This window comes from Saccopteryx bilineata, chromosome 2 (genome assembly GCF_036850765.1).
Source record: "Saccopteryx bilineata isolate mSacBil1 chromosome 2, mSacBil1_pri_phased_curated, whole genome shotgun sequence".
In the NCBI taxonomy this organism is placed as follows: domain Eukaryota; kingdom Metazoa; phylum Chordata; class Mammalia; order Chiroptera; family Emballonuridae; genus Saccopteryx; species Saccopteryx bilineata.
Window position 1 is genome coordinate 220,936,645 of NC_089491.1, and position 18,790 is coordinate 220,955,434.

At 37.9% G+C, this 18,790-nt stretch overlaps 1 protein-coding gene across 2 annotated transcripts in view; it reads left to right on the top strand.

Moving 5' to 3' along the window:
• Window positions 1–18,790, top strand: part of HSF2BP (heat shock transcription factor 2 binding protein) — a 105,958-nt gene that overhangs the window by 10,454 nt on the left and 76,714 nt on the right. For both annotated transcript variants that reach the window (XM_066259265.1, XM_066259266.1), the window contains exon 3: window positions 5,411–5,514. In XM_066259265.1, coding sequence (XP_066115362.1) covers window positions 5,411–5,514 — 104 coding nt within the window. The remainder of the gene's footprint in view (window positions 1–5,410; window positions 5,515–18,790) is intronic.

Below are 18,790 nucleotides of genomic sequence, written 5' to 3' on the forward strand. Positions count from 1 at the left end.
GTGTTGCCACAAAACTAGGACTCTGGGGCTACCAGAAAGTTGGAAGAGAAGGGAAGGATTCTTTCCTTACAGGTTTCAGAGGGAATGTGGCCCACTGACACCTTAATTTTGGACTTGTACCTTCCAGAACTGTTAGAGAATACCTGTATTTCTGTTCTAAGCAAGTTTGTGGTATGGGTATCCTCCAGTTTTCTAAAGTTTGCATTCTAAAACTTACCTTTCTGAAAGACCTATCTATATTTGTTAGTACCTGTTTTTGCTAATTGAAAAATCTGAAGAGAGTTTTTGCTTTTTCAAAAAATGCCCGAAGTAAAAATAGTGTTCAGTGTTTGCTTTGCAGAGAGCCTTTACGATGCAGCATGCACCCAGACCAGGGAGTGTGGCCCCACTATGCTCGTTGGCCGGGAACCACACTCAGCATCTCAGCTTCAAGCCACCTGAGCTTTCACCTGTGTTAGCATCTGGGCTTTATATCCATTTATTTTGTGCATCTGTTAGCAAGATGTGTCCTAAGGTAATTGCTTCGTCACTTTATGCCTTTTTGGTTTATGAAGGTTTCACAGGAACGCTCTACTTTTGGATAGTGGGAGAAGCCTGTACTTTGTGCTGACAACACTAGGAACCGAATATACCTATTATCGTAGCTAATTCTAAATTCTTTTCTAAATCTATTAGAGTGATAGAAAGGTAAAAGTTAATGGCTGGTAAAAAGCCTTTATTTTGGATTTGAGGCTCTTTCTTTAGTTATTTTGATTAAAACAAAATATTTTATATTAACATGAAACAACTGATGATTTATTATAAATATGCCAAGTGATAAAGAAAGAGTAGGAAAAGTAGATCCTTTTAGTATAGTTTAAATTTCTTTGGTTAGTGTTTTCATTTATAGCTCTCTGTATCCTGCCTATATATAGTTCTCTGTACCTTTGCTGTGAATCATTTGAACATTAAGAGATACAGTCATGCCTGGCCAGGTGGTGGCGCAGTGGATAGAGTGTTGGACTGGGACGTGGAGGACCCAGGTTTGAAACCCCGAGGTCTTCAGTTTGAATGTGGGCTCCTCTGGTTTGAGCAAGGCTCACCAGCTTGAGCCCAAGGTCGCTGGGTTGAGCAAGGGGTCACTCAGTCTGCCATATATGAGAAAGCAATCAATGAACAACTAAGGTGCCTCAACGAAGAATTGATGCTTCTCATCCCTCTCCCTTCCTGTCTGTCTGTCTCTTTCTCTCTCTCTCTCTCTCTCTCTGTCTCTCTCTCTCTGTCTCTCTCTCTCTCACACACACACACACAAGAGAAACAGTCATTCTCATGTTTTTAAATCTATCAAGAAGGATTATAAAATTTAGAAGATGTACAGATGTTGAAATGTCCTGTGTTTTAGATTGTTTCTACATTATTTGTAGTCTGTCTAGGCTACCCGTCATTCAGTTAACAGTTAAATAGCGATTTCTCCGTCATTTTGAATGCTAAAGATTAGCTTGTTTAAATACAGTGTAGGCTGAGTGGGTAGCTCCTTCCATGTTCTAATACTGAGGCTGGGTAAAATAATGTCTTGACTATATATAGTATATCATTCACTGTTTCTATTATTTTTGTCTAATTAAAAAAAGCGCAGAAATAATGTATTCTCATTTTAGAAGAATGAGACATATAATCAAAGTAGTCATGCTATTAGTTAAGGATTAGCAGAAGGAATATATAAAGAAGTGAAATTTACTTTTGTGACAAATATTTATAAAGTGTCTACTATGTGCCACATGCTGTTCTAGGCATTTGGGGAATGTATTAGAAAACAAAACATGAAAATCTGTACCCTCATGTGTTTTAGATGGCAGACATGCTGTGGGTCAAGTTAAAAATGTAAGGTGGTCCAGCCTGACCAGGTGGTGGCGCAGTGGATAGAGTGTCGAACTGGGATGCGGAAGACCCAGGTTTGAGACCCCGAGGTTGCAGCTTGAGCGAGGGCTCATCTGGCTTAAGCAAAGTTCACTAGCTTGGACCCAAGGTCGCTGGCTCGAGCAACGGGTTACTCGGTCTGCTTAAGGCCCACGGTCAAGGCACATATGAGAAAGCAATCAATGAACTACTAAGGTACCACAACAAAAAACTGATGATTGATGCTTCTCATCTCTCTGTGTTCCTGTCTGTCCCTATCTATCCCTCTCTAAATAAATAAATATATAAATAAATAAAAAATGTAAGGTGGTCCAAATTCATATGCTGAAGTTCCAACTTCCAGTATTTCACAATGTAATCTTATTTGGAAACAGGGTCTTTACAGAGGTCATTAAGTTAAAGCGAGGTAATTAGGATGAACTGTAATCCAACATATGATGTGTGTTCTTCTAAAAAGGGGGATTTTGGACACAGGGAAATGTATAGAGGGAAGATGATGTAAAGAGACAAAAGAGAAGATGAACCCAGGATCATCATAGCTCTCAGTAGGAAGAAACACTGCTGACACCTTGATCTCAGACTTGTAGCCTCTAGAATTGTGAGACAATAAGTTTCTTGTTTAAATAAAACAAACAAAAAATGCAAGGTAGTTTTGTCAAGAGGTGGCAGTGGCAGTACTCCCATCTGGCCACAAGGCGGTGACCTCATACTGTGGAAAGGCACCAGCTTCCTCCAGGAGAGCCTGCAGTTGGTGGGTGTGACATCCGTGATGCTGTCTGAATTCTGTGGGGTGGCCTGTGGTTGAGTCCAATGTTTTAAACCTGTCTCTTTGTTGAGTTAACTTCCAGTGAGGCGGTATACAGCTATAAAGAGGGAGAGATTATGAGATAACCATAATGAACGAATCTTTTGAGTGGTCAAAGTTATTTCCTACAGGTTTTACATATAATAAGCTTATAGAGTTTTAATTTTCTATTTTCTTTACCATGTTTGTGTAACATGCAGGTTTTTTGTTTTTTTTTTGTATTTTTCTGAAGCTGGAAACGGGGAGAGACAGTCAGACAGACTCCTGCATGCGCCCGACCGGGATCCACCCGGCACGCCCACCAGGGGCAATGCTCTGCCCACCAGGGGGTGATGCTCTGCCCCTCCAGGGTGTCACTCTGCTGCGGACCAGAGCCACTCTAGCGCCTGGGGCAGAGGCCAAGGAGCCATCCCCAGCGCCCAGGCCATCCTTGCTCCAATGGAGCCTTGGCTGCGGGAGGGGAAGAGAGAGACAGAGAGGAAGGAGGGGGGGAGTGGAGAAGCAAATGGGTGCTTCTCCCATGTGCCCTGGCCGGGAATCGAACCCGGGTCCCCCGCATGCCAGGCCGACGCTCTACCACTGAGCCAACCAGCCAGGGCCAACATGCAGTTTAATAATAGAAGAAACATTCAAAAGTTAACTGCAAAAATTTATGCCATCAATAATTCCTTTTTTCGTTTTGTTTCTTTGTGACCAGTTTGTATTTCTTACATAATTATAAATAACATATATATAAATACATTTTTTCGTTTAGCATTGTTACAAAAGGCAACTACAGTTGTTCCTTGCTTTATCACTGTTCACTTTTCATGGTCTCACTGTATTGTGGATTTTTAAATTATATATATCTAATTTTGTATCTTGGATTTTTTGCTGTATCACAGGATTTTGCAGTGTATAGGTATTTTAATATATTTATTATTTTAATTATTTTTGCAGTAAAATAAACATTTCTAGCCTAAAAAATTGAAAAGGTTTATAAGAGTGTGAGAAGGTTTATAAAGCCTTAATATATATATAAATAATAAAATAAATATAAGGTTGCTACTTCGCGGATTTTCGTCTATGGGGGGGGGGTTTCTGGAACCTAACCTTTATGATAGACAAGGGACCACTGTATGTAGTTTCCTAAGCATAGCACTTGACTGATAGTTGATTTCTTGTATGGCCAGGATTAGTGGAACAAAATAAGAATTTGGGTGAAAGTCATATTGTGGCAATAAATCATAAAAGTTCAAAAAAGAAACTGAACGGAGGAGAAATAGTCCATGTTACTTCACCCTAGTCTCTGAGAAACATCTTTTAAAAGAAACTTTGCAAACGAGCATCATAATCTCTGCCTGAATATTTAGCTTTCGGTTTTAATTTAGGGCAAAGGGTCTCTAGGAAATGTAGACTCCGTTTATTCTCCAGAGCTTTTGGGATGCCTGGGTTACTCTTGGCAGGTCCCCTGAGCTCCTTATTTGGTCTTCCCCTTGCCTTCTCTTTGAGACCCCAATGTTACGAAGCCCCACCCCTTGTCTTTTGTCTGCATGCCATTGGAGGAAGTGTCTGCAGGCCACATTTCTCCTCTGGTGAAGTAATGTTCCATTTCTTATGGGTCAGTTGTCTGAGATTCTCTCACCACCCTCTGCTTTTCTGCCCTTTAGCATTTCTATGGCTGGGTTTCTTCAATTACTATCACCTGTTGTTGTGTATTGATTTCATTTAGTGATGAGAAACGCTGTTGTCCTGAAGTCGTTGTCCTCAAAGTTTATTCCCAGACTAGCAGCACCAGCCTCACCTCATAACTTGTAAGAAACAGAGTTTCAGGCCACTTCAATCCTATTAAATCAGAATAGGAGGACTGGACACAGCAGCCTCTGTTTGAAGACAAAGTCTGAGAGTCACTGTGCTCAACTGTATTGCTCCTTTAATCAGAGAAGTGACACCATTAGCTCTGAGCACATGTACCCTCCCAATCTCGGTACATGTCAGCATAAAAACTGATGACTTCTCAGCCCTTGACGTCAAGGCACTTACAATTTTAAAGTATGCGTTTCTTTGCTTTTTGAATGCCAGTTTTTAATGACACATAATACTTTTTATTTAAAGTGATAATACTTTTGATTTCAAATTTATTAACATGGATGTCTTTTGGGAATTTTTTTTTTTTGGCTGTTTAAATCATCTAAATGAATATGGTGTAGAGGAAGTATTCCATAGTCTCTACCTTTCACTATGGCCTTTTCTTGTCTCCGTCACCATGTTCTCACTTTTCCATTGACTATGACTGCAGCTGTCCCATTGAGTCACTCTGCCCGTTGGTGAGACCGGCTTTGTGAATCAGCCCCGGCTGGCACTGTCTACTCACCAAGCTGCCTTCTGCTTTTTCTGGAACAGATACAAGTTTGTACCATGAGACAGTTGGGCTTCTCAGCCCTGCCTCTAGTCCTTTAAATACATACTTTCTTACAGCCTGAATATAAGTTTGGCAGTAAAGTGAAGTCTTAAAAACGCAAAACATAAAAAAAAAGTGCTTCTTACTATGGGCTAAAAACTGATGAAAACTGAAAAAGCAGGACTTTAAAAATATTGATTATGCAAGGACTTATGCAAATACTACGATCTAAGAAATCAGTGTACGTTTTCCTAAGAGAGCAGGCAAAATGGATGCTTAAGAGAGATTAGTGATTTGAAAAAGTGTGCATTTATGTTTCTTTTTTCTAGACCTGGAAAGGAAGGAGCAAGAATTAGAGCAACTGAGAATGGATTGTGCGCACTTTAAAGCCCGCCTGGAGACTCTGCAAGCCGACAGCATGAAGGAGAAGAAGGTATGATGCTCACAGGCTGCTGCCTCCATTGCCATCATTGTGGCGGCATCCACTAAGTGGTGTTGGCAACAATCTTTCTAGCCTTTAAACCTCAGGAAATTGTATTTTTAAACATATGTATTATGAATGGCCTGGGAAATAGTTGAACACTTAGATTTTATAACCATTTAATGTGGAGATTATTTACTTGGTCGCGTACTGTTAATTAAAAAAAAGATTTTATTTATTGATTTTTAAGAAATGTTAAGAGAGACAAGAGAGAGATAGAGAGATAGAGAGAGAGAGGGAGAGAAAGAAAGGGATGGGGGGGAGTGGGAAGCATCAACTTATAATTGCTTCTTGTATGTGCCTTGATGGAGCAAGCTTAGGTCGATGCGTTATCCACTACACCACCACCAGTTAGGCAGTCACTTCCTGTTAATTTTTAGGTTTAAAAGACCATTCCAAAACATAAAAGTTCATAATAAAAGTATTAAAAACTATTGTGCACATAATTTATAATCAGAGGTAGATATATTAAATCAGAAATATTTGTAATTAATTTAGGGGCTCATTTACTAATATTTAAAAATAACCAATTTTATTTTAATATTAGAGGAGACTAATAACATTTCTTAAAAATTTCACCTTATTTTTACTTTTTGTATGGAACAAATTATTTTTTCTGTAAAGTGAACTATCCTGCAACTTCTGCTAAATTTGGAGCTTGAATGTATTCTTATTTTTGAATAGTAAAACAATAATTGTACGAGTAATAACTAGCTATTGTATATTCTTTACTGCATGCTGTCAGGTGGTCAGCAGCTGTCCACGCATCTTACTTGCTTCTCCCAGCACACCTGGGCAGCAGGTACTACTAACTTACAGGAATGTCCCCCTGCCTGTGTAATAATCTTTTTTTTTTTTTTTAATAATTTTATTTTTTTTAATGGGGTGACATCAATAAATCAGGATACATATATTCAAAGATAACAAGTCCAGGTTATCTTGTCGTTCAATTATGTTGCATACCCACCACCCAAAGTCAAATTGTCCTCTGTCACCTTCTATCTTGTTTTCTTTGTGCCCCTCCCCACCCCCTATCCCTCTCCCATTCCCCCCTCCCCCCCGTAACCACCACACTCCTATCAATGTCTCTTAGTTTCACTATTATGTCCCACCTACGTATGGAAAAATACAGTTCCTGTTTTTTTCTGATTTACTTATTTCGCTTCATATCATGTTATCAAGATCCCACCATTTTGCTGTAAATGTTCCGATGTCATCATTTCTTATGGCTGAGTAGTATTCCATAGTGTATCTGTGCCACATCTTCTTTATCCAGTCATCTATTGATGGGCTTTTTGGTTGTTTCCATGTCCTGGCCACTGTGAACAATGCTGCAATAAACATGGGGCTGCATGTGTCTTTACGTATCCATGTTTCTGAGTTTTGGGGATATATACCCAGTAGAGAGATTGCTGGGTCATAAGGTAGTTCTATTTTCAGTTTTTTGAGGAACCACCATACTTTCTTCCATAATGGTTGTACTACTTTACATTCCCACCAACAGTGGATGAGGGTTCCTTTTTCTCCACAGCCTCTCCAACATTTGCTATTACCTGACTTGCTAATAACAGCTAATCGAACAGGTGTGAGGTGGTATCTCATTGCCGTTTTGATTTGCATTTCTCTAATAGCTAAAGAAGATGAGCATCTTTTCATATATCTGTTGGCCATTTGTATTTCTTCCTGGGAGAAGTGTCTATTCATATCCTCTTCCCATTTTTTTATTGGATTGTTTGTTTGTTGTTGAGTTTTATGAGTTCTTTGTATATTTTGGATATTAGGCCCTTATCTGAGCTGTTGTTTGAAAAAATCATTTCCCATTTAGTTGGCTTTCTGTTTATTTTGTTATCAGTTTCTCTTGCTGAGCAAAAACTTCTTAGTCTGATGTAGTCCCATTCATTAATTTTTGCCTTCACTTCTCTTGCCATTGGAGTCAAATTCATAAAATGCTCTTTAAAACCCAGGTCCATGAGTTTAGAACCTATGTCTTCTTCTATGTACTTAATTGTTTCAGGTCTTATGTTTAGATCTTTGATCCATTTTGAGTTAATTTTTGTACAGGGGGAGAGACTGTAGTCCAGTTTCATTCTTTTGCATGTGGCTTTCCAGTTTTCCCAGCACCATTTATTGAAGAGGCTTTCTTTTCTCCATTGTGTGTTGTTGGCCCCTTTATCAAAAATTATTTGACTATATATATGTGGTTTTATTTCTGGACTTTCTATTCTGTTCCATTGGTCTGAGTGTCTATTTTTCTGCCAATACCATGCTGTTTTGATTGTCGTGGCCCTATAATATAGTTTGAAGTCAGGTATTGTAATGCCCCCAGCTTCATTCTTTTTCTTTAGGATTGCTTTGGCTATTCGGGGTTTTTTATAGTTCCATATAAATCTGATGATTTTTTGCTCTATTTCTTTAAAAAATGTCATTGGAAGTTTGATGGGAATTGCATTAAATTTGTATATTGCTTTGGGTAATATAGCCATCTTGATTATATTTATTCTTCCTAGCCAAGAACAAGGTATATTCTTCCATCTCATTATATCTTTTTCGATTTCCCTTAACAATGGTTTATAGTTTTCATTATATAAGTCCTTTACATTCTTTGTTATGTTTATTCCTAAGTATTTTATTTTTTTTGTTGCAATCGTGAAGGGGATTATTCTTTTGAGTTCCTTCTCAGTTGTTTCATTGTTGGCATATAGAAAGGCTATTGACTTCTGTATGTTAATTTTGTATCCTGTGACCTTACTGTATTGGCTTATTGTTTCTAGTAGTCTTTTTGTGGATTCTTTGGGGTTTTCGATGTATAGGATCATATCATCTGCAAAAAGTGATACCTTTACTTCTTCTTTTCCGATATAGATGCCTTTTATTTCTTTGTCTTGTCTGATTGCTCTGGCTAGAACCTCTAGTACCACATTAAATAAGAGTGGAGACAGTGGACAACCCTGTCTTGTTCCTGATTTAAGGGGGAAAGCCTTCAGTTTAGTGCCATTTAATATGATGTTAGCTGATGGTTTATCATATATGGCCTTTATCATGTTGAGATATTTTCCTTCTATACCCATTTTGTTGAGAGTCTTAAACATAAAATTGTGTTGTATTTTATCGAAAGCCTTTTCTGTGTCTATTGATAAGATCATGTGGTTTTTGTTTTTTGTTTTGTTGATATGGTGTATTACATTAACCGTTTTACGTATGTTGAACCATCCTTGAGATTCTGGGATGAATCCCACTTGATCATGATGTATTATTTTTTTAATATGTTGTTGTATTCGATTTGCTAGTATTTTGTTTAGTATTTTAGCATCTGTATTCATTAGAGATATTGGTCTGTAGTTTTCTTTTTTTGTGCCATCCTTGCCTGGTTTTGATATGAGGGTTATGTTGGCCTCATAAAATGTGTTTGGAAGTATTGCTTCTTCTTCAATTTTTTGGAAGACTTTGAGTAGAATAGGAACCAAGTCTTCTTTGAATGTTTGATAAAATTCGCTGGTATAGCCGTCAGGGCCTGGACTTTTATTTTTGGGGAGGTTTTTAATGGTTTTTTCTATTTCTTCTCTACTGATAGGTCTGTTTAGGCTTTCTGCTTCTTCTTGACTCAGTCTAGGAAGGTTGTATTGTTCTAGGAATTTATCCATTTCTTCTAGGTTGTTGAATTTAGTGGCATAAAGTTTTTCATAGTATTCTACAATAATTCTTTGTATATCTACAGTGTCCGTGGTGATTTCTCCTCTTTCATTTTGGATTTTGTTTATATGAGTTCTTTCTCTTTTTTCCTTGGTAAGTCTTGCCAAGGGTTTGTCAATTTTGTTGATCTTTTCAAAGAACCAGCTCCTTGTCCTATTAATTTTTTCTATAGTTTTTCTGTTTTCTAATTCATTTATTTCTGCTCTGATTTTTATTATCTCCTTTCTTCGGCTGGTTTTGGGTTGTCTTTGTTCTTCTTTTTCTAGTTCCTTAAGGTGGGAAGTTAAGTGGTTCACTTGGGCTCTCTCTTGTTTATTCATATATGCCTGAAGTGATATGAACTTCCTTCTTATCACTGCTTTTGCTGCATCCCATAGATTCTGATATGTCGTATTGTCATTTTCATTAGTCTGTATATATCTTTTGATCTCTGCACTTATTTCTTCTTTGACCCATTCATTTTTTAAAAGTATGTTGTTTAGTTTCTACATTTTTGTGGGATTTTTTTCCTCTTTTTTGCAGTTGAATTCTAGTTTCAAGGCTTTATGATCAGAAAATATGCTTGGTACAACTTCAGTTTTTCTGAATTTGCTGATGTTGTTTTGTGGCCCAACATATGGTCAATTCTTGAGAATGATCCATGTACACTGGAGAAAAATGTATTCTCAGTCACTTTGGGATGAAATGTCCTGTAGATGTCTATCATATCCAGGTGCTCTAGTGTTTTGTTTAAGGCCACTATGTCTTTGTTGATTCTCTGTTTGGATGACCGATCTAGAGCCGTCAGCGGTGTATTGAGGTCTCCAAGTATGATTGTATTTTTGTCAGTTTTTGTTTTAAGATCGATAAGTAGCTGTCTTATATATTTTGGTGCTCCTTGGTTTGGTGCATATATATTAAGAATTGTTATGTCTTCTTGATTCAGTGTCCCCTTAGCCATTATGAAATGGCCATTTTTGTCTCTGAGTACTTTTCCTGTCTTGTAGTCAGCATTATCCGATATGAGTATTGCTACACCTGCTTTTTTTTGGATGTTATTTGCTTGGAGTATTGTTTTCCAGCCTTTCACTTTGAATTTGTTTTTATCCTTGTTACTTAGATGAGTTTCCTGTAGGCAGCATACAGTTGGATTTTCTTTTTAAATCCATTCTGCTACTCTGTGCCTTTTTATTGGTGAGTTTAATCCGTTTACATTTAGTGTAATTATTGATACTTGTGAGTTCCCTATTGCCATTTTATATCTTGCTTTCTGTTAGTTTTGTGTCTTGTTTGATCCTTCTCTTTCGTTTTTCTATCTTTTGTTTTTATTTGGTTGTATTCCATACATCTTTCCTCTGTTGCTATCTTTTTTATCTCATGTGCTTCTGTGGTGGTTTTTTCAATGGTGGTTACCTTTGAGTAATGAAAAGGGTCCCTACCCTGTTCATTGTAGCGAACTATTTTGTGAGTACTTTTGCACTCCATCGTCCTTTGCTACTGTTAATCTCCATCTTCTCCCCCTCTTTCTTTTTGTTGTTGTCACAGTTTAAATTTGGTTTTATTGTGTTCTTCTTGGAGCTTTTACTTGTGGCTCTGTTTTTTTTTTTGTTCTTTGTATCTGATTGGAGAACCCCCTTTAGTAATTCCTGGAGTGGGGGTTTTCTGATGATAAATTCCCTCATCTTTTCTGTATCTGTGAATGTTTTTATTTCTCCTTCATATTTGAAGGATAGCTTTGATGGGTATAGTATTCGTGGCTGAAAGTTCCTCTCTTTCAGGACTTTAAATATTGGGGTCCACTCTCTTCTAGCTTGTAGAGTTTCTGCTGAGAAATCTGATGATAATCTAATGGGCCTTCCTTTATATGTTGTATTCTTCTTTTCCCTGGCTGCCTTGAGAATTTTTTCTTTGCTGTTGGTTTGTGTCAATTTCATTATGATATGCCTTGGAGTAGGTTTGTTGGGGTTAAGAAAACTCGGAGTTCTGTTTGCTTCTTGAACTTGAGGCTTTAGTTCTTTCCACAGGCTTGGGAAGTTCTCATCTATTATTTGTTTGAGTATGTTCTCCATTCCATTTTCTCTCTCTTCTCCCTCTGATATACCTATTATTCTTATGTTATTCTTTTTGATGGAGTCAGATAATTCTTGTAGGGCTATCTCATTTTTTTTAATTTTTGAGTCTCTTTCTTCTTCTCTCTGTTGTGCCTCAAGTTGCTTGTCTTCTATTTCACTAATCCTCTCTTCTATCTGACCTGTTCTATTAGCTAAGCTTGTTACTTCGTTTTTCAGCTCGTGAATTGAGTTTTTCATCTCTGTTTGATTTGTTTTTATAGTTTCAATTTCCTTGGACATATATTCTTTGTGTTCATTGAGTTGTTTTCTGAGCTCCCTAAATTGCCTTTCTGTGTTTTCTTGTATATCTCGGAGGATTTTTAGGATTTCTATCTTGAATTCTCTGTCATTTAGCTCCAAGGTTTCCAATATATTAAATTTTTTCTCCATAGATTTTTCCTCATCTAGCTGTGTTACCTCTCTTTCTTTTGTATCCATGATATTCAATTTTCTCTTCCTTAATGGCATCTGAGGGTGGTTTTGTTGATAGTATCAATGAGATTTAATAAAGAATAAAAAGTTAAAAAAAATAATAAAAAAAAAAATTGAAGAGTTTTTTTTTTTAAAAAATTAATAATGAAATAAAGAAAAATAAAATAAAATAAAAATTTTTTAAAAAAGGAAATTATTCTCCCCCTCCTTTTTTCCTCTCCTCTCCTCTCCCCTCTTTCTTGAGAAAATCTTGTGGTGGACTGTGAATTATAACAAACAATGCCTGTGATGGAGGGCCTGAATTGGGGAAAAGTAATAAAGGGGCAAAAAAAAAAAAAGAAAAAAAAAAGAAAAAAAAAGAGCGTATGGACCCACAAAAAGCAAATAAGGAAAAAATTTGGGTTAAGAATAAAATGATTTGCTTTTAGGTGTTGGTTGTCTAAGAGTTATGATGAGAGGAATAAGAGGAAAATGGAAAAATGGGGGGACAAATTAAAAAATTACTATTGTATTTAGTGGAACAAGAACTAGATAATATGGAGAGCCAGGGATGGGAGCACTGCTAGTGAGTTAAAAAGGTGAAGTAAAAACCCCCCAAAATGCCACAAACATAAGTTTGAGTCCCAGATAAGATAATTTGTTTGTTATTGAGGTTTGAATGAGAGGAGATGTAAAGGAGAAAGGAAGAAACTAATATAGAGGGAGAAAAGAAAGAGAGAGAGAAAAAAAGAGGGAACCACTAAAAGAAGAAAAAAGAAAGGAGAGAGAGAGAGAGAGAGTTAAGGGTTTTAGAGTGCAACCCTCATAGAGAGAAAGGAAGAGAACAGAAAAGATAATGGGAGATGTAACACTTATGGGTAGTGTAGTTCAAGGAGAGGAGAGAGTAAGACCGGTAGAGAGTTAATCGGCCAAATTGGAGGAGGAAAAAAAAGTATCAAGAATGAAGATAAGAGAAACAAATGAACAAATATAATAAAATGGGATAGGTTATAAAGTCTGCAGATTATTCTTGATTTTGAGAGGTTATCTTCTTGCTTTTTCTTTTCTCTCCCTCTTCCTGGTTGGTGTCTGTACCCCGGGTTCTGCCCCTTTGGCATGCTCAGGTAGAGGTTTGCAGTTGAAAAGTCTCTATGGCAATGTCATGTATTGTGCTTTAGTCTTGTTGGCAGTCGAAGCTCATTAGGCTCCGACAGTGAGAGAGTCCGTGTTCCTGGAGCCTTTCTCCTAGTCTTTCCTTCCTCAATTAGTAGCCTGATAATCCAGCTATGGAGTTGCTGCTGCCTCTGCCTGGAGAGTAAGAGGCTCAAAGAGCTGGCAACTCCCCACTCTGTTTCCACTCAGCACAGGGCTCTGGGTAAGGCTCAGTCAGTCAGAGCTGCTAGCATAATCAGGCGGGCTTTCCGCCCACTCAAAGACCTCTGGCTCTGCCACTCTGTCCAGTAACACAAGCGGGCGCCCACTTCCGGGGCACTTGGAGGAAACTCTCACTCACTGTCTGCGACCAGGATATCCGGCCAGCAGTCTCACGCTCTGAGTGAAACCCCCAACCACAGGGAAAAGTTGCAGCGTTGGAATTGAGTCTCGCTCCGTCCCCGTGCACGGCTTTTGCAAGGCGCTGGGGCGGCCCGAGATTCCGCTTTGGCCCACACAAAGGCCCCTGACTCTGCCCCTCTGTGCGATAACACGGGCGCACACTGCCGAGGCACTCGGAGGAATCGCTCACTCCTTATCTGCGCGCGCACACCAGGATATGAGGCCGGCTGCGTTTCCCTCTGAGTGAAACACCCTCCAGCACGGAAAATCTCCACCGTTGGAATTAGTTCTCACTCCCTCCCATGCGTGGCTTTCCCAGGGCGCTGGGGCTGCCCAGAGACTCTGCCCTCGGCCCACAGAAAGGCCTCTGACCCTGCCTCTCCGTGGGGCAACACGGGCACCCACTCTCGGGGCCTAGGAAGAAATTCTCGCCCACTAACTGCGCACCGACCAGGAGACCGGGTAAAATGGCCGCTCCACTTGTCTTTCTTTGTTTGGGTTTGGCACGAGTGTTAGCTTGTATTGCCCGGGTTGCCACAGGATCAGATTTTCCTCCGCTTGGATCTCCATGCCATAGCCTGGTTCAGCCGTTTGTGTCGCGGCCTGGATCTATTCACCCCCTTTGCCCGCCTCAGTTTCTATATTCACAGTTACCAGAGAAAGCCGCCCTGTTTAGGTTAGTGAGGAAGGCGGAGCATTTCTTACTCCCTATTTCCTTCGGGGTTTGGTTATATATTTAGCCAATTTTTCACTCAATCATACCTTTGGGTGTATTGCGAAGCATCTGGAAGCTCCAAGTATAGGTTTTTCTGTTTCTGGTTGAAGATCTTGTTGAGTTTTGGGGGAGATTTATCGGTATCGCTTCCTACCCCTCCATTACTCTGACGTCATCCCTGTAATAATCTTTTTATATGGTCTTCTAACCATGAAGGAATTCTGAATGTGGGTGCAAAGTTTTCCAGAATGGGGGGATTTTGTACAGGCTTTAATATTGAGCAAGTAGAAAAGGTTGGGGAAAGAGTTTTAGTCTCAAAACTGAGTTAGATGGATCATCATATATTGCAAGGTGAAATTTTAGCTTTGTCACACTCTACTTAGATCATGATAAACTAAAATGGCAGTGTGGTGAATTGGTACGGGCTAAAGCATCATGATCTGAAAGAAGTTGACCAACAGGCAAGAAGGAATTTGATCGATTTGTTAACAATGCAATCTGTTGGTTCAGTTCTTTCTTAAATTGCTGAGACATTCTTATTAAGGTTGAAGCTTAAATTGAACAGAATCTTTAATTTCCTGTTTTCTTTTTAATTGAAAACATAGGGAAAAGCATGTTTTGTTGGCATATTAGTTGTAATGCACAAAAATAAGCCATTCTGCTAAAGTGCTGGCACTGAGGGAGAAACGAACAGGGTGAAGCAGCTATATCACCAGCATGTTATTGCCCTCACACTAGATCTTGGTTAAAGTGGGAATATCTTAGGTTAAATTGTTCCCATTTAAGTTTGCTGTTTAGTTGTTCCTCCACAATAATACAAGTTTGTGTAAAAAGGCCGGGCCTCTTGCTGTGGAGAACTGGCAGCTGCCTTTTATGTGGTTTCTGTCCAGGTCTGCACAGACCATGTGCCAGACTTCGGAAGCTTATTTTAGAGTTGAGGAACCAGGAAAGAATCCAGGGGCCAGTAAGTTCTTGAGTGTGGGTGGAAGTTGTTAGGGAAAAGCAAAAGTGAACTGAATCCAGTATGGAAGAAAAGGTTGGATAAAGTATGGACTCAAATTCATGAAGCTGCAGCGCCCAGGCCCCCTAGAGAATGGTGACTGTAACAAGGAAAACTGGGTTCCTGACCTCAGTTGTGATGTCTCCTCAGTGATAATTGAGTCAGATCAGTGGAAGAGGCCAGCTGGGCTTTGATGTGATCTAAGGGGCTGGCCTGGAAAGTCCTGGCAAAGCACCCTTTGAACTCGAGAGAAGAAAGAGCCTAGCTTTCATGGTGTAGGTGAAACTGTCGGATGGTGTCTGGCTGACTTTTCTGGTTGACTTTTTAAAGGACTGTGCTGTCACTGTAAGGTTAGAGGAGGCTTTCCACAGAGCACCTGCTGGTGGACCTTTTCAGTACCTGGCTGGCTTTTCTGTACGTGCAGAGATCACAGACAATGTAGTTTCCCTGTGTTGTTGAGGAGCAGGCCTTTCAGTGGTTTCCCTGTGTTTCGTCCTCTCTTGTGTTGCTTCCTTATGGCATGCACCTTTCCCAGTCAGTAAACTAACTTAAGAATAGACTGCCAATTTTTTGTTATCTATATTTTTAATTTGGTAAGAAAAAATTACTACTTTTATGGTAATAAAAAAGAAGTTGTTGCAAACTTTGTACATCATTACAGAAAATGTTTAAAAGAAAAATTAACTGATAGTGTACTTAAAATCAGAAATGAACTATAGATTTTTGAAGGAATCTTGAAAGTATTATGCTTGATACCCTATTATGTATCAATATTCACTTTAAGTAGTTAAATATATGAGGGTTTGATTACTGTTTATTTTAAAACAGCTTTATCGAGATATATTTTGTATAACACAAAATCCATCTGTTGTACAGTTGGACGACCATAAGTGAAAAAGAAAATTACCTCTACCTAAGTCCACACCTTACACCTTATATACAAATTAACTTAAGATGGACCATAAACTGAAATGTAAAATGTAAAAAAAAATAATTAGGAGAAAATCTTTGTGATGTAGGCCAGGCGAAAAGTTCTTAGACATAGCGCATGCACACACACACACACACACACACACTCTCTCACACACACACATACACACACAATACTGTATTTCTCCATATTTAAGATGCTCCCATGTATAAGAGGCACCTTAATTTTGGGGCCTGAAATTTGAAAAAAATGTATTACGTAAAGTTATTGAACTTAAGTTTTATGCATCATAAAATTTATACAACTCCTTATCACTGTCAAAACTCCCATCCATTATTAGCTTGTCCTCATTTGTGTCTAATGATGAATCACTGTCTTCAACAATGAGTGCAAAAACAAGCACGAAAAAGCAGGAAATGCAAGTAAAAAAATCTACAACTACTGTATAAGATGCACCCAATTTTTAGACCCCAAATTTTTCAGAAAAAGTGCATCTTATACATGGGGAAATACGGTACATGAAAGGAAAAACCATGAAAGCATTTAGTCTACACCATTAAGTATGATTTAAAATAGACTTTTTAAAAGAGACGTTTTAGGTTCACAGCAAAATTGAATGGAAAATACAGAGATTTCCCATATATTCCCTGTCCACACTCATGCATTATCTCCCCCATTATAAACATAAGTATGGATTTAGCTGTAGGTTTTTCTGTAGTTGCTTTTTATGTTAAGTTGAGGCAGTTCCCCTTTATTCCTAGCTTGCTGAGACTTTTTATCATGAGTGTGCATTGAATTTTGTCTGTTTTTAGAACATTTCTGTCACATATCTGTTTGTAGTTAATACCTGCTCTCTTGCCCAACTGTAGGCAACCACTAATATGCCTTCTGTCTCTATAGTTTTCCTTTTTCTAAACATTTTATAAAAATGTATCATACTATATGTAGTCTTTTGTGTATGGTGTAATGTTTTGGAGGCTTATTGATGTTAACTTATATCATTTGTTCCTTTTTTAGTGCTGAATAGTATTCCATACATTGGGTAGACCACATTTTCTTTATCCACCAGTTGATGGATAAAGTTAGATTACTGCCAATTTTTTACTATTATGAATGCTGCTATGAACATTCATGTACAAGTCTTTGTGTGGACATATATTTTAATGTTTCTTGGGGAGATATCTAGGGGTAAAAGGGCTGGATCATATAGTTGAACATATGCTTAACTTTCTGAGAAACTGCCGAACTGTTTACCAAAGTGTGTATCATTTCATATTCCACACAGCAATGTATGAAGGTCCTACTTTTCCCATATTCTTGTGAACACTTGGTATTGTTGGTATTTTGGATTACAGCTATTTTACTGGGCATATAATGGTATCTCACTATAGTTTTACATTGCATTTTCTTCATTACTAATTAAGTTGAACATCTTTTCAAGTGCGTATTATTAATATGTAGAGTTTATTTGGTTAAATATCTATTCAGGTCTTTTGCCTATTTGTACTTGGATTGTTTCTTGTTTTGGAGTTGTAAGATTTTCTTCATACAAGCCCTTCTTAGATAAATTATTTGGAAATATTCTCTTTTAGTTCATAACTATCTTTTTATTTTCTTAAAGTTATCTTTTTATGAGTAAAAGTTTTAAATTATTATGTTCAATTCTTTTTTTTTAATGGATCATGATTTTGTTGCGATATCTAAGAAATATTTGCTTAACCCAAGGGCACAGAGGTTTCCTCCCAGAAATTTTATATTTAGGTCTGTGGTTCATTTTGAGTTAATTTTTTCACATATGATTACCTAGTTGTTTTAGTTTCATTTTTTGAAAAGACAATAATTTTCTCATTGAATTGACTTAGCATCTTTGTTAAAATTGATTGACATAAAGGGCAATGTTTCACTGATCTGTATGTCTATTCTTATGCCAGTACCGCACAGGTTTGATTTTTTATAACTTTATGGTAAGTTTTGTTTTTGAAATGTTAGTCCTCTAATAGTTTTTCTTTTTCAATTTTATTTTTGCCTTTCTATATCAATTTTAGAATCAGGTTATCACTTTATATAAAAACCCAGCTGAAAAACATTTTTAAATTTTTTAAATAAATTTTCATTAATTTTAATGGGGTAACATCAATAAATCAGGGTACATATGTTCAAAGAAAACATCTCCAGGTTATCTTGTCATTCAATTATGTTGCATACCCACGTTTTAAAATTTTTATTTATTGATTTTAGCAAGAGAGGAAGAGAGAGAGAGAGACAGGAACATCAATTTATTCATGTATGTGCCCTGACTGGGGATTGAACCAGCAATCTCTGAGCTTCAGGACAATGACCCAATCAACTGAGCTGCAGGCCAAGGCTTGCTGAAATTTTGATAGGGATTACGTTGAATCAATTTAAGGGAGGAATTACCAGTTTACCAATCTTGATTCTTCCAATCCATGAACATGGTATATCTTTCATTACCTTGGAGCTATTGTGGGTTCCATTGCAGACCACTGCAGCAAAGCTAGACACACAAATATTTTGGTTTCCCAGTGCATATGAAAGTTAGGTTTACACTATTGTGAATTCTATTAAGTGTGCAATAAATAGCATTGTATAAAGAAATGTATGTACCTTAACAAAAAATACCTTATTGCTAAAAAATGTAAGGATTATCACTTGACCTGTGTTGATGCAGTGGATAGAGCATCGACCTGGAATGCTGACGTTGCTGGTTCAAAACCCTGGGCTTGCCCCATTAAGACATATACAGGAACTACAAGTTGATATATCTCACTCCTCCACTCCTCCCTCCCCACCTTCTCTTTTTCTCTTTCTTCTCTCTA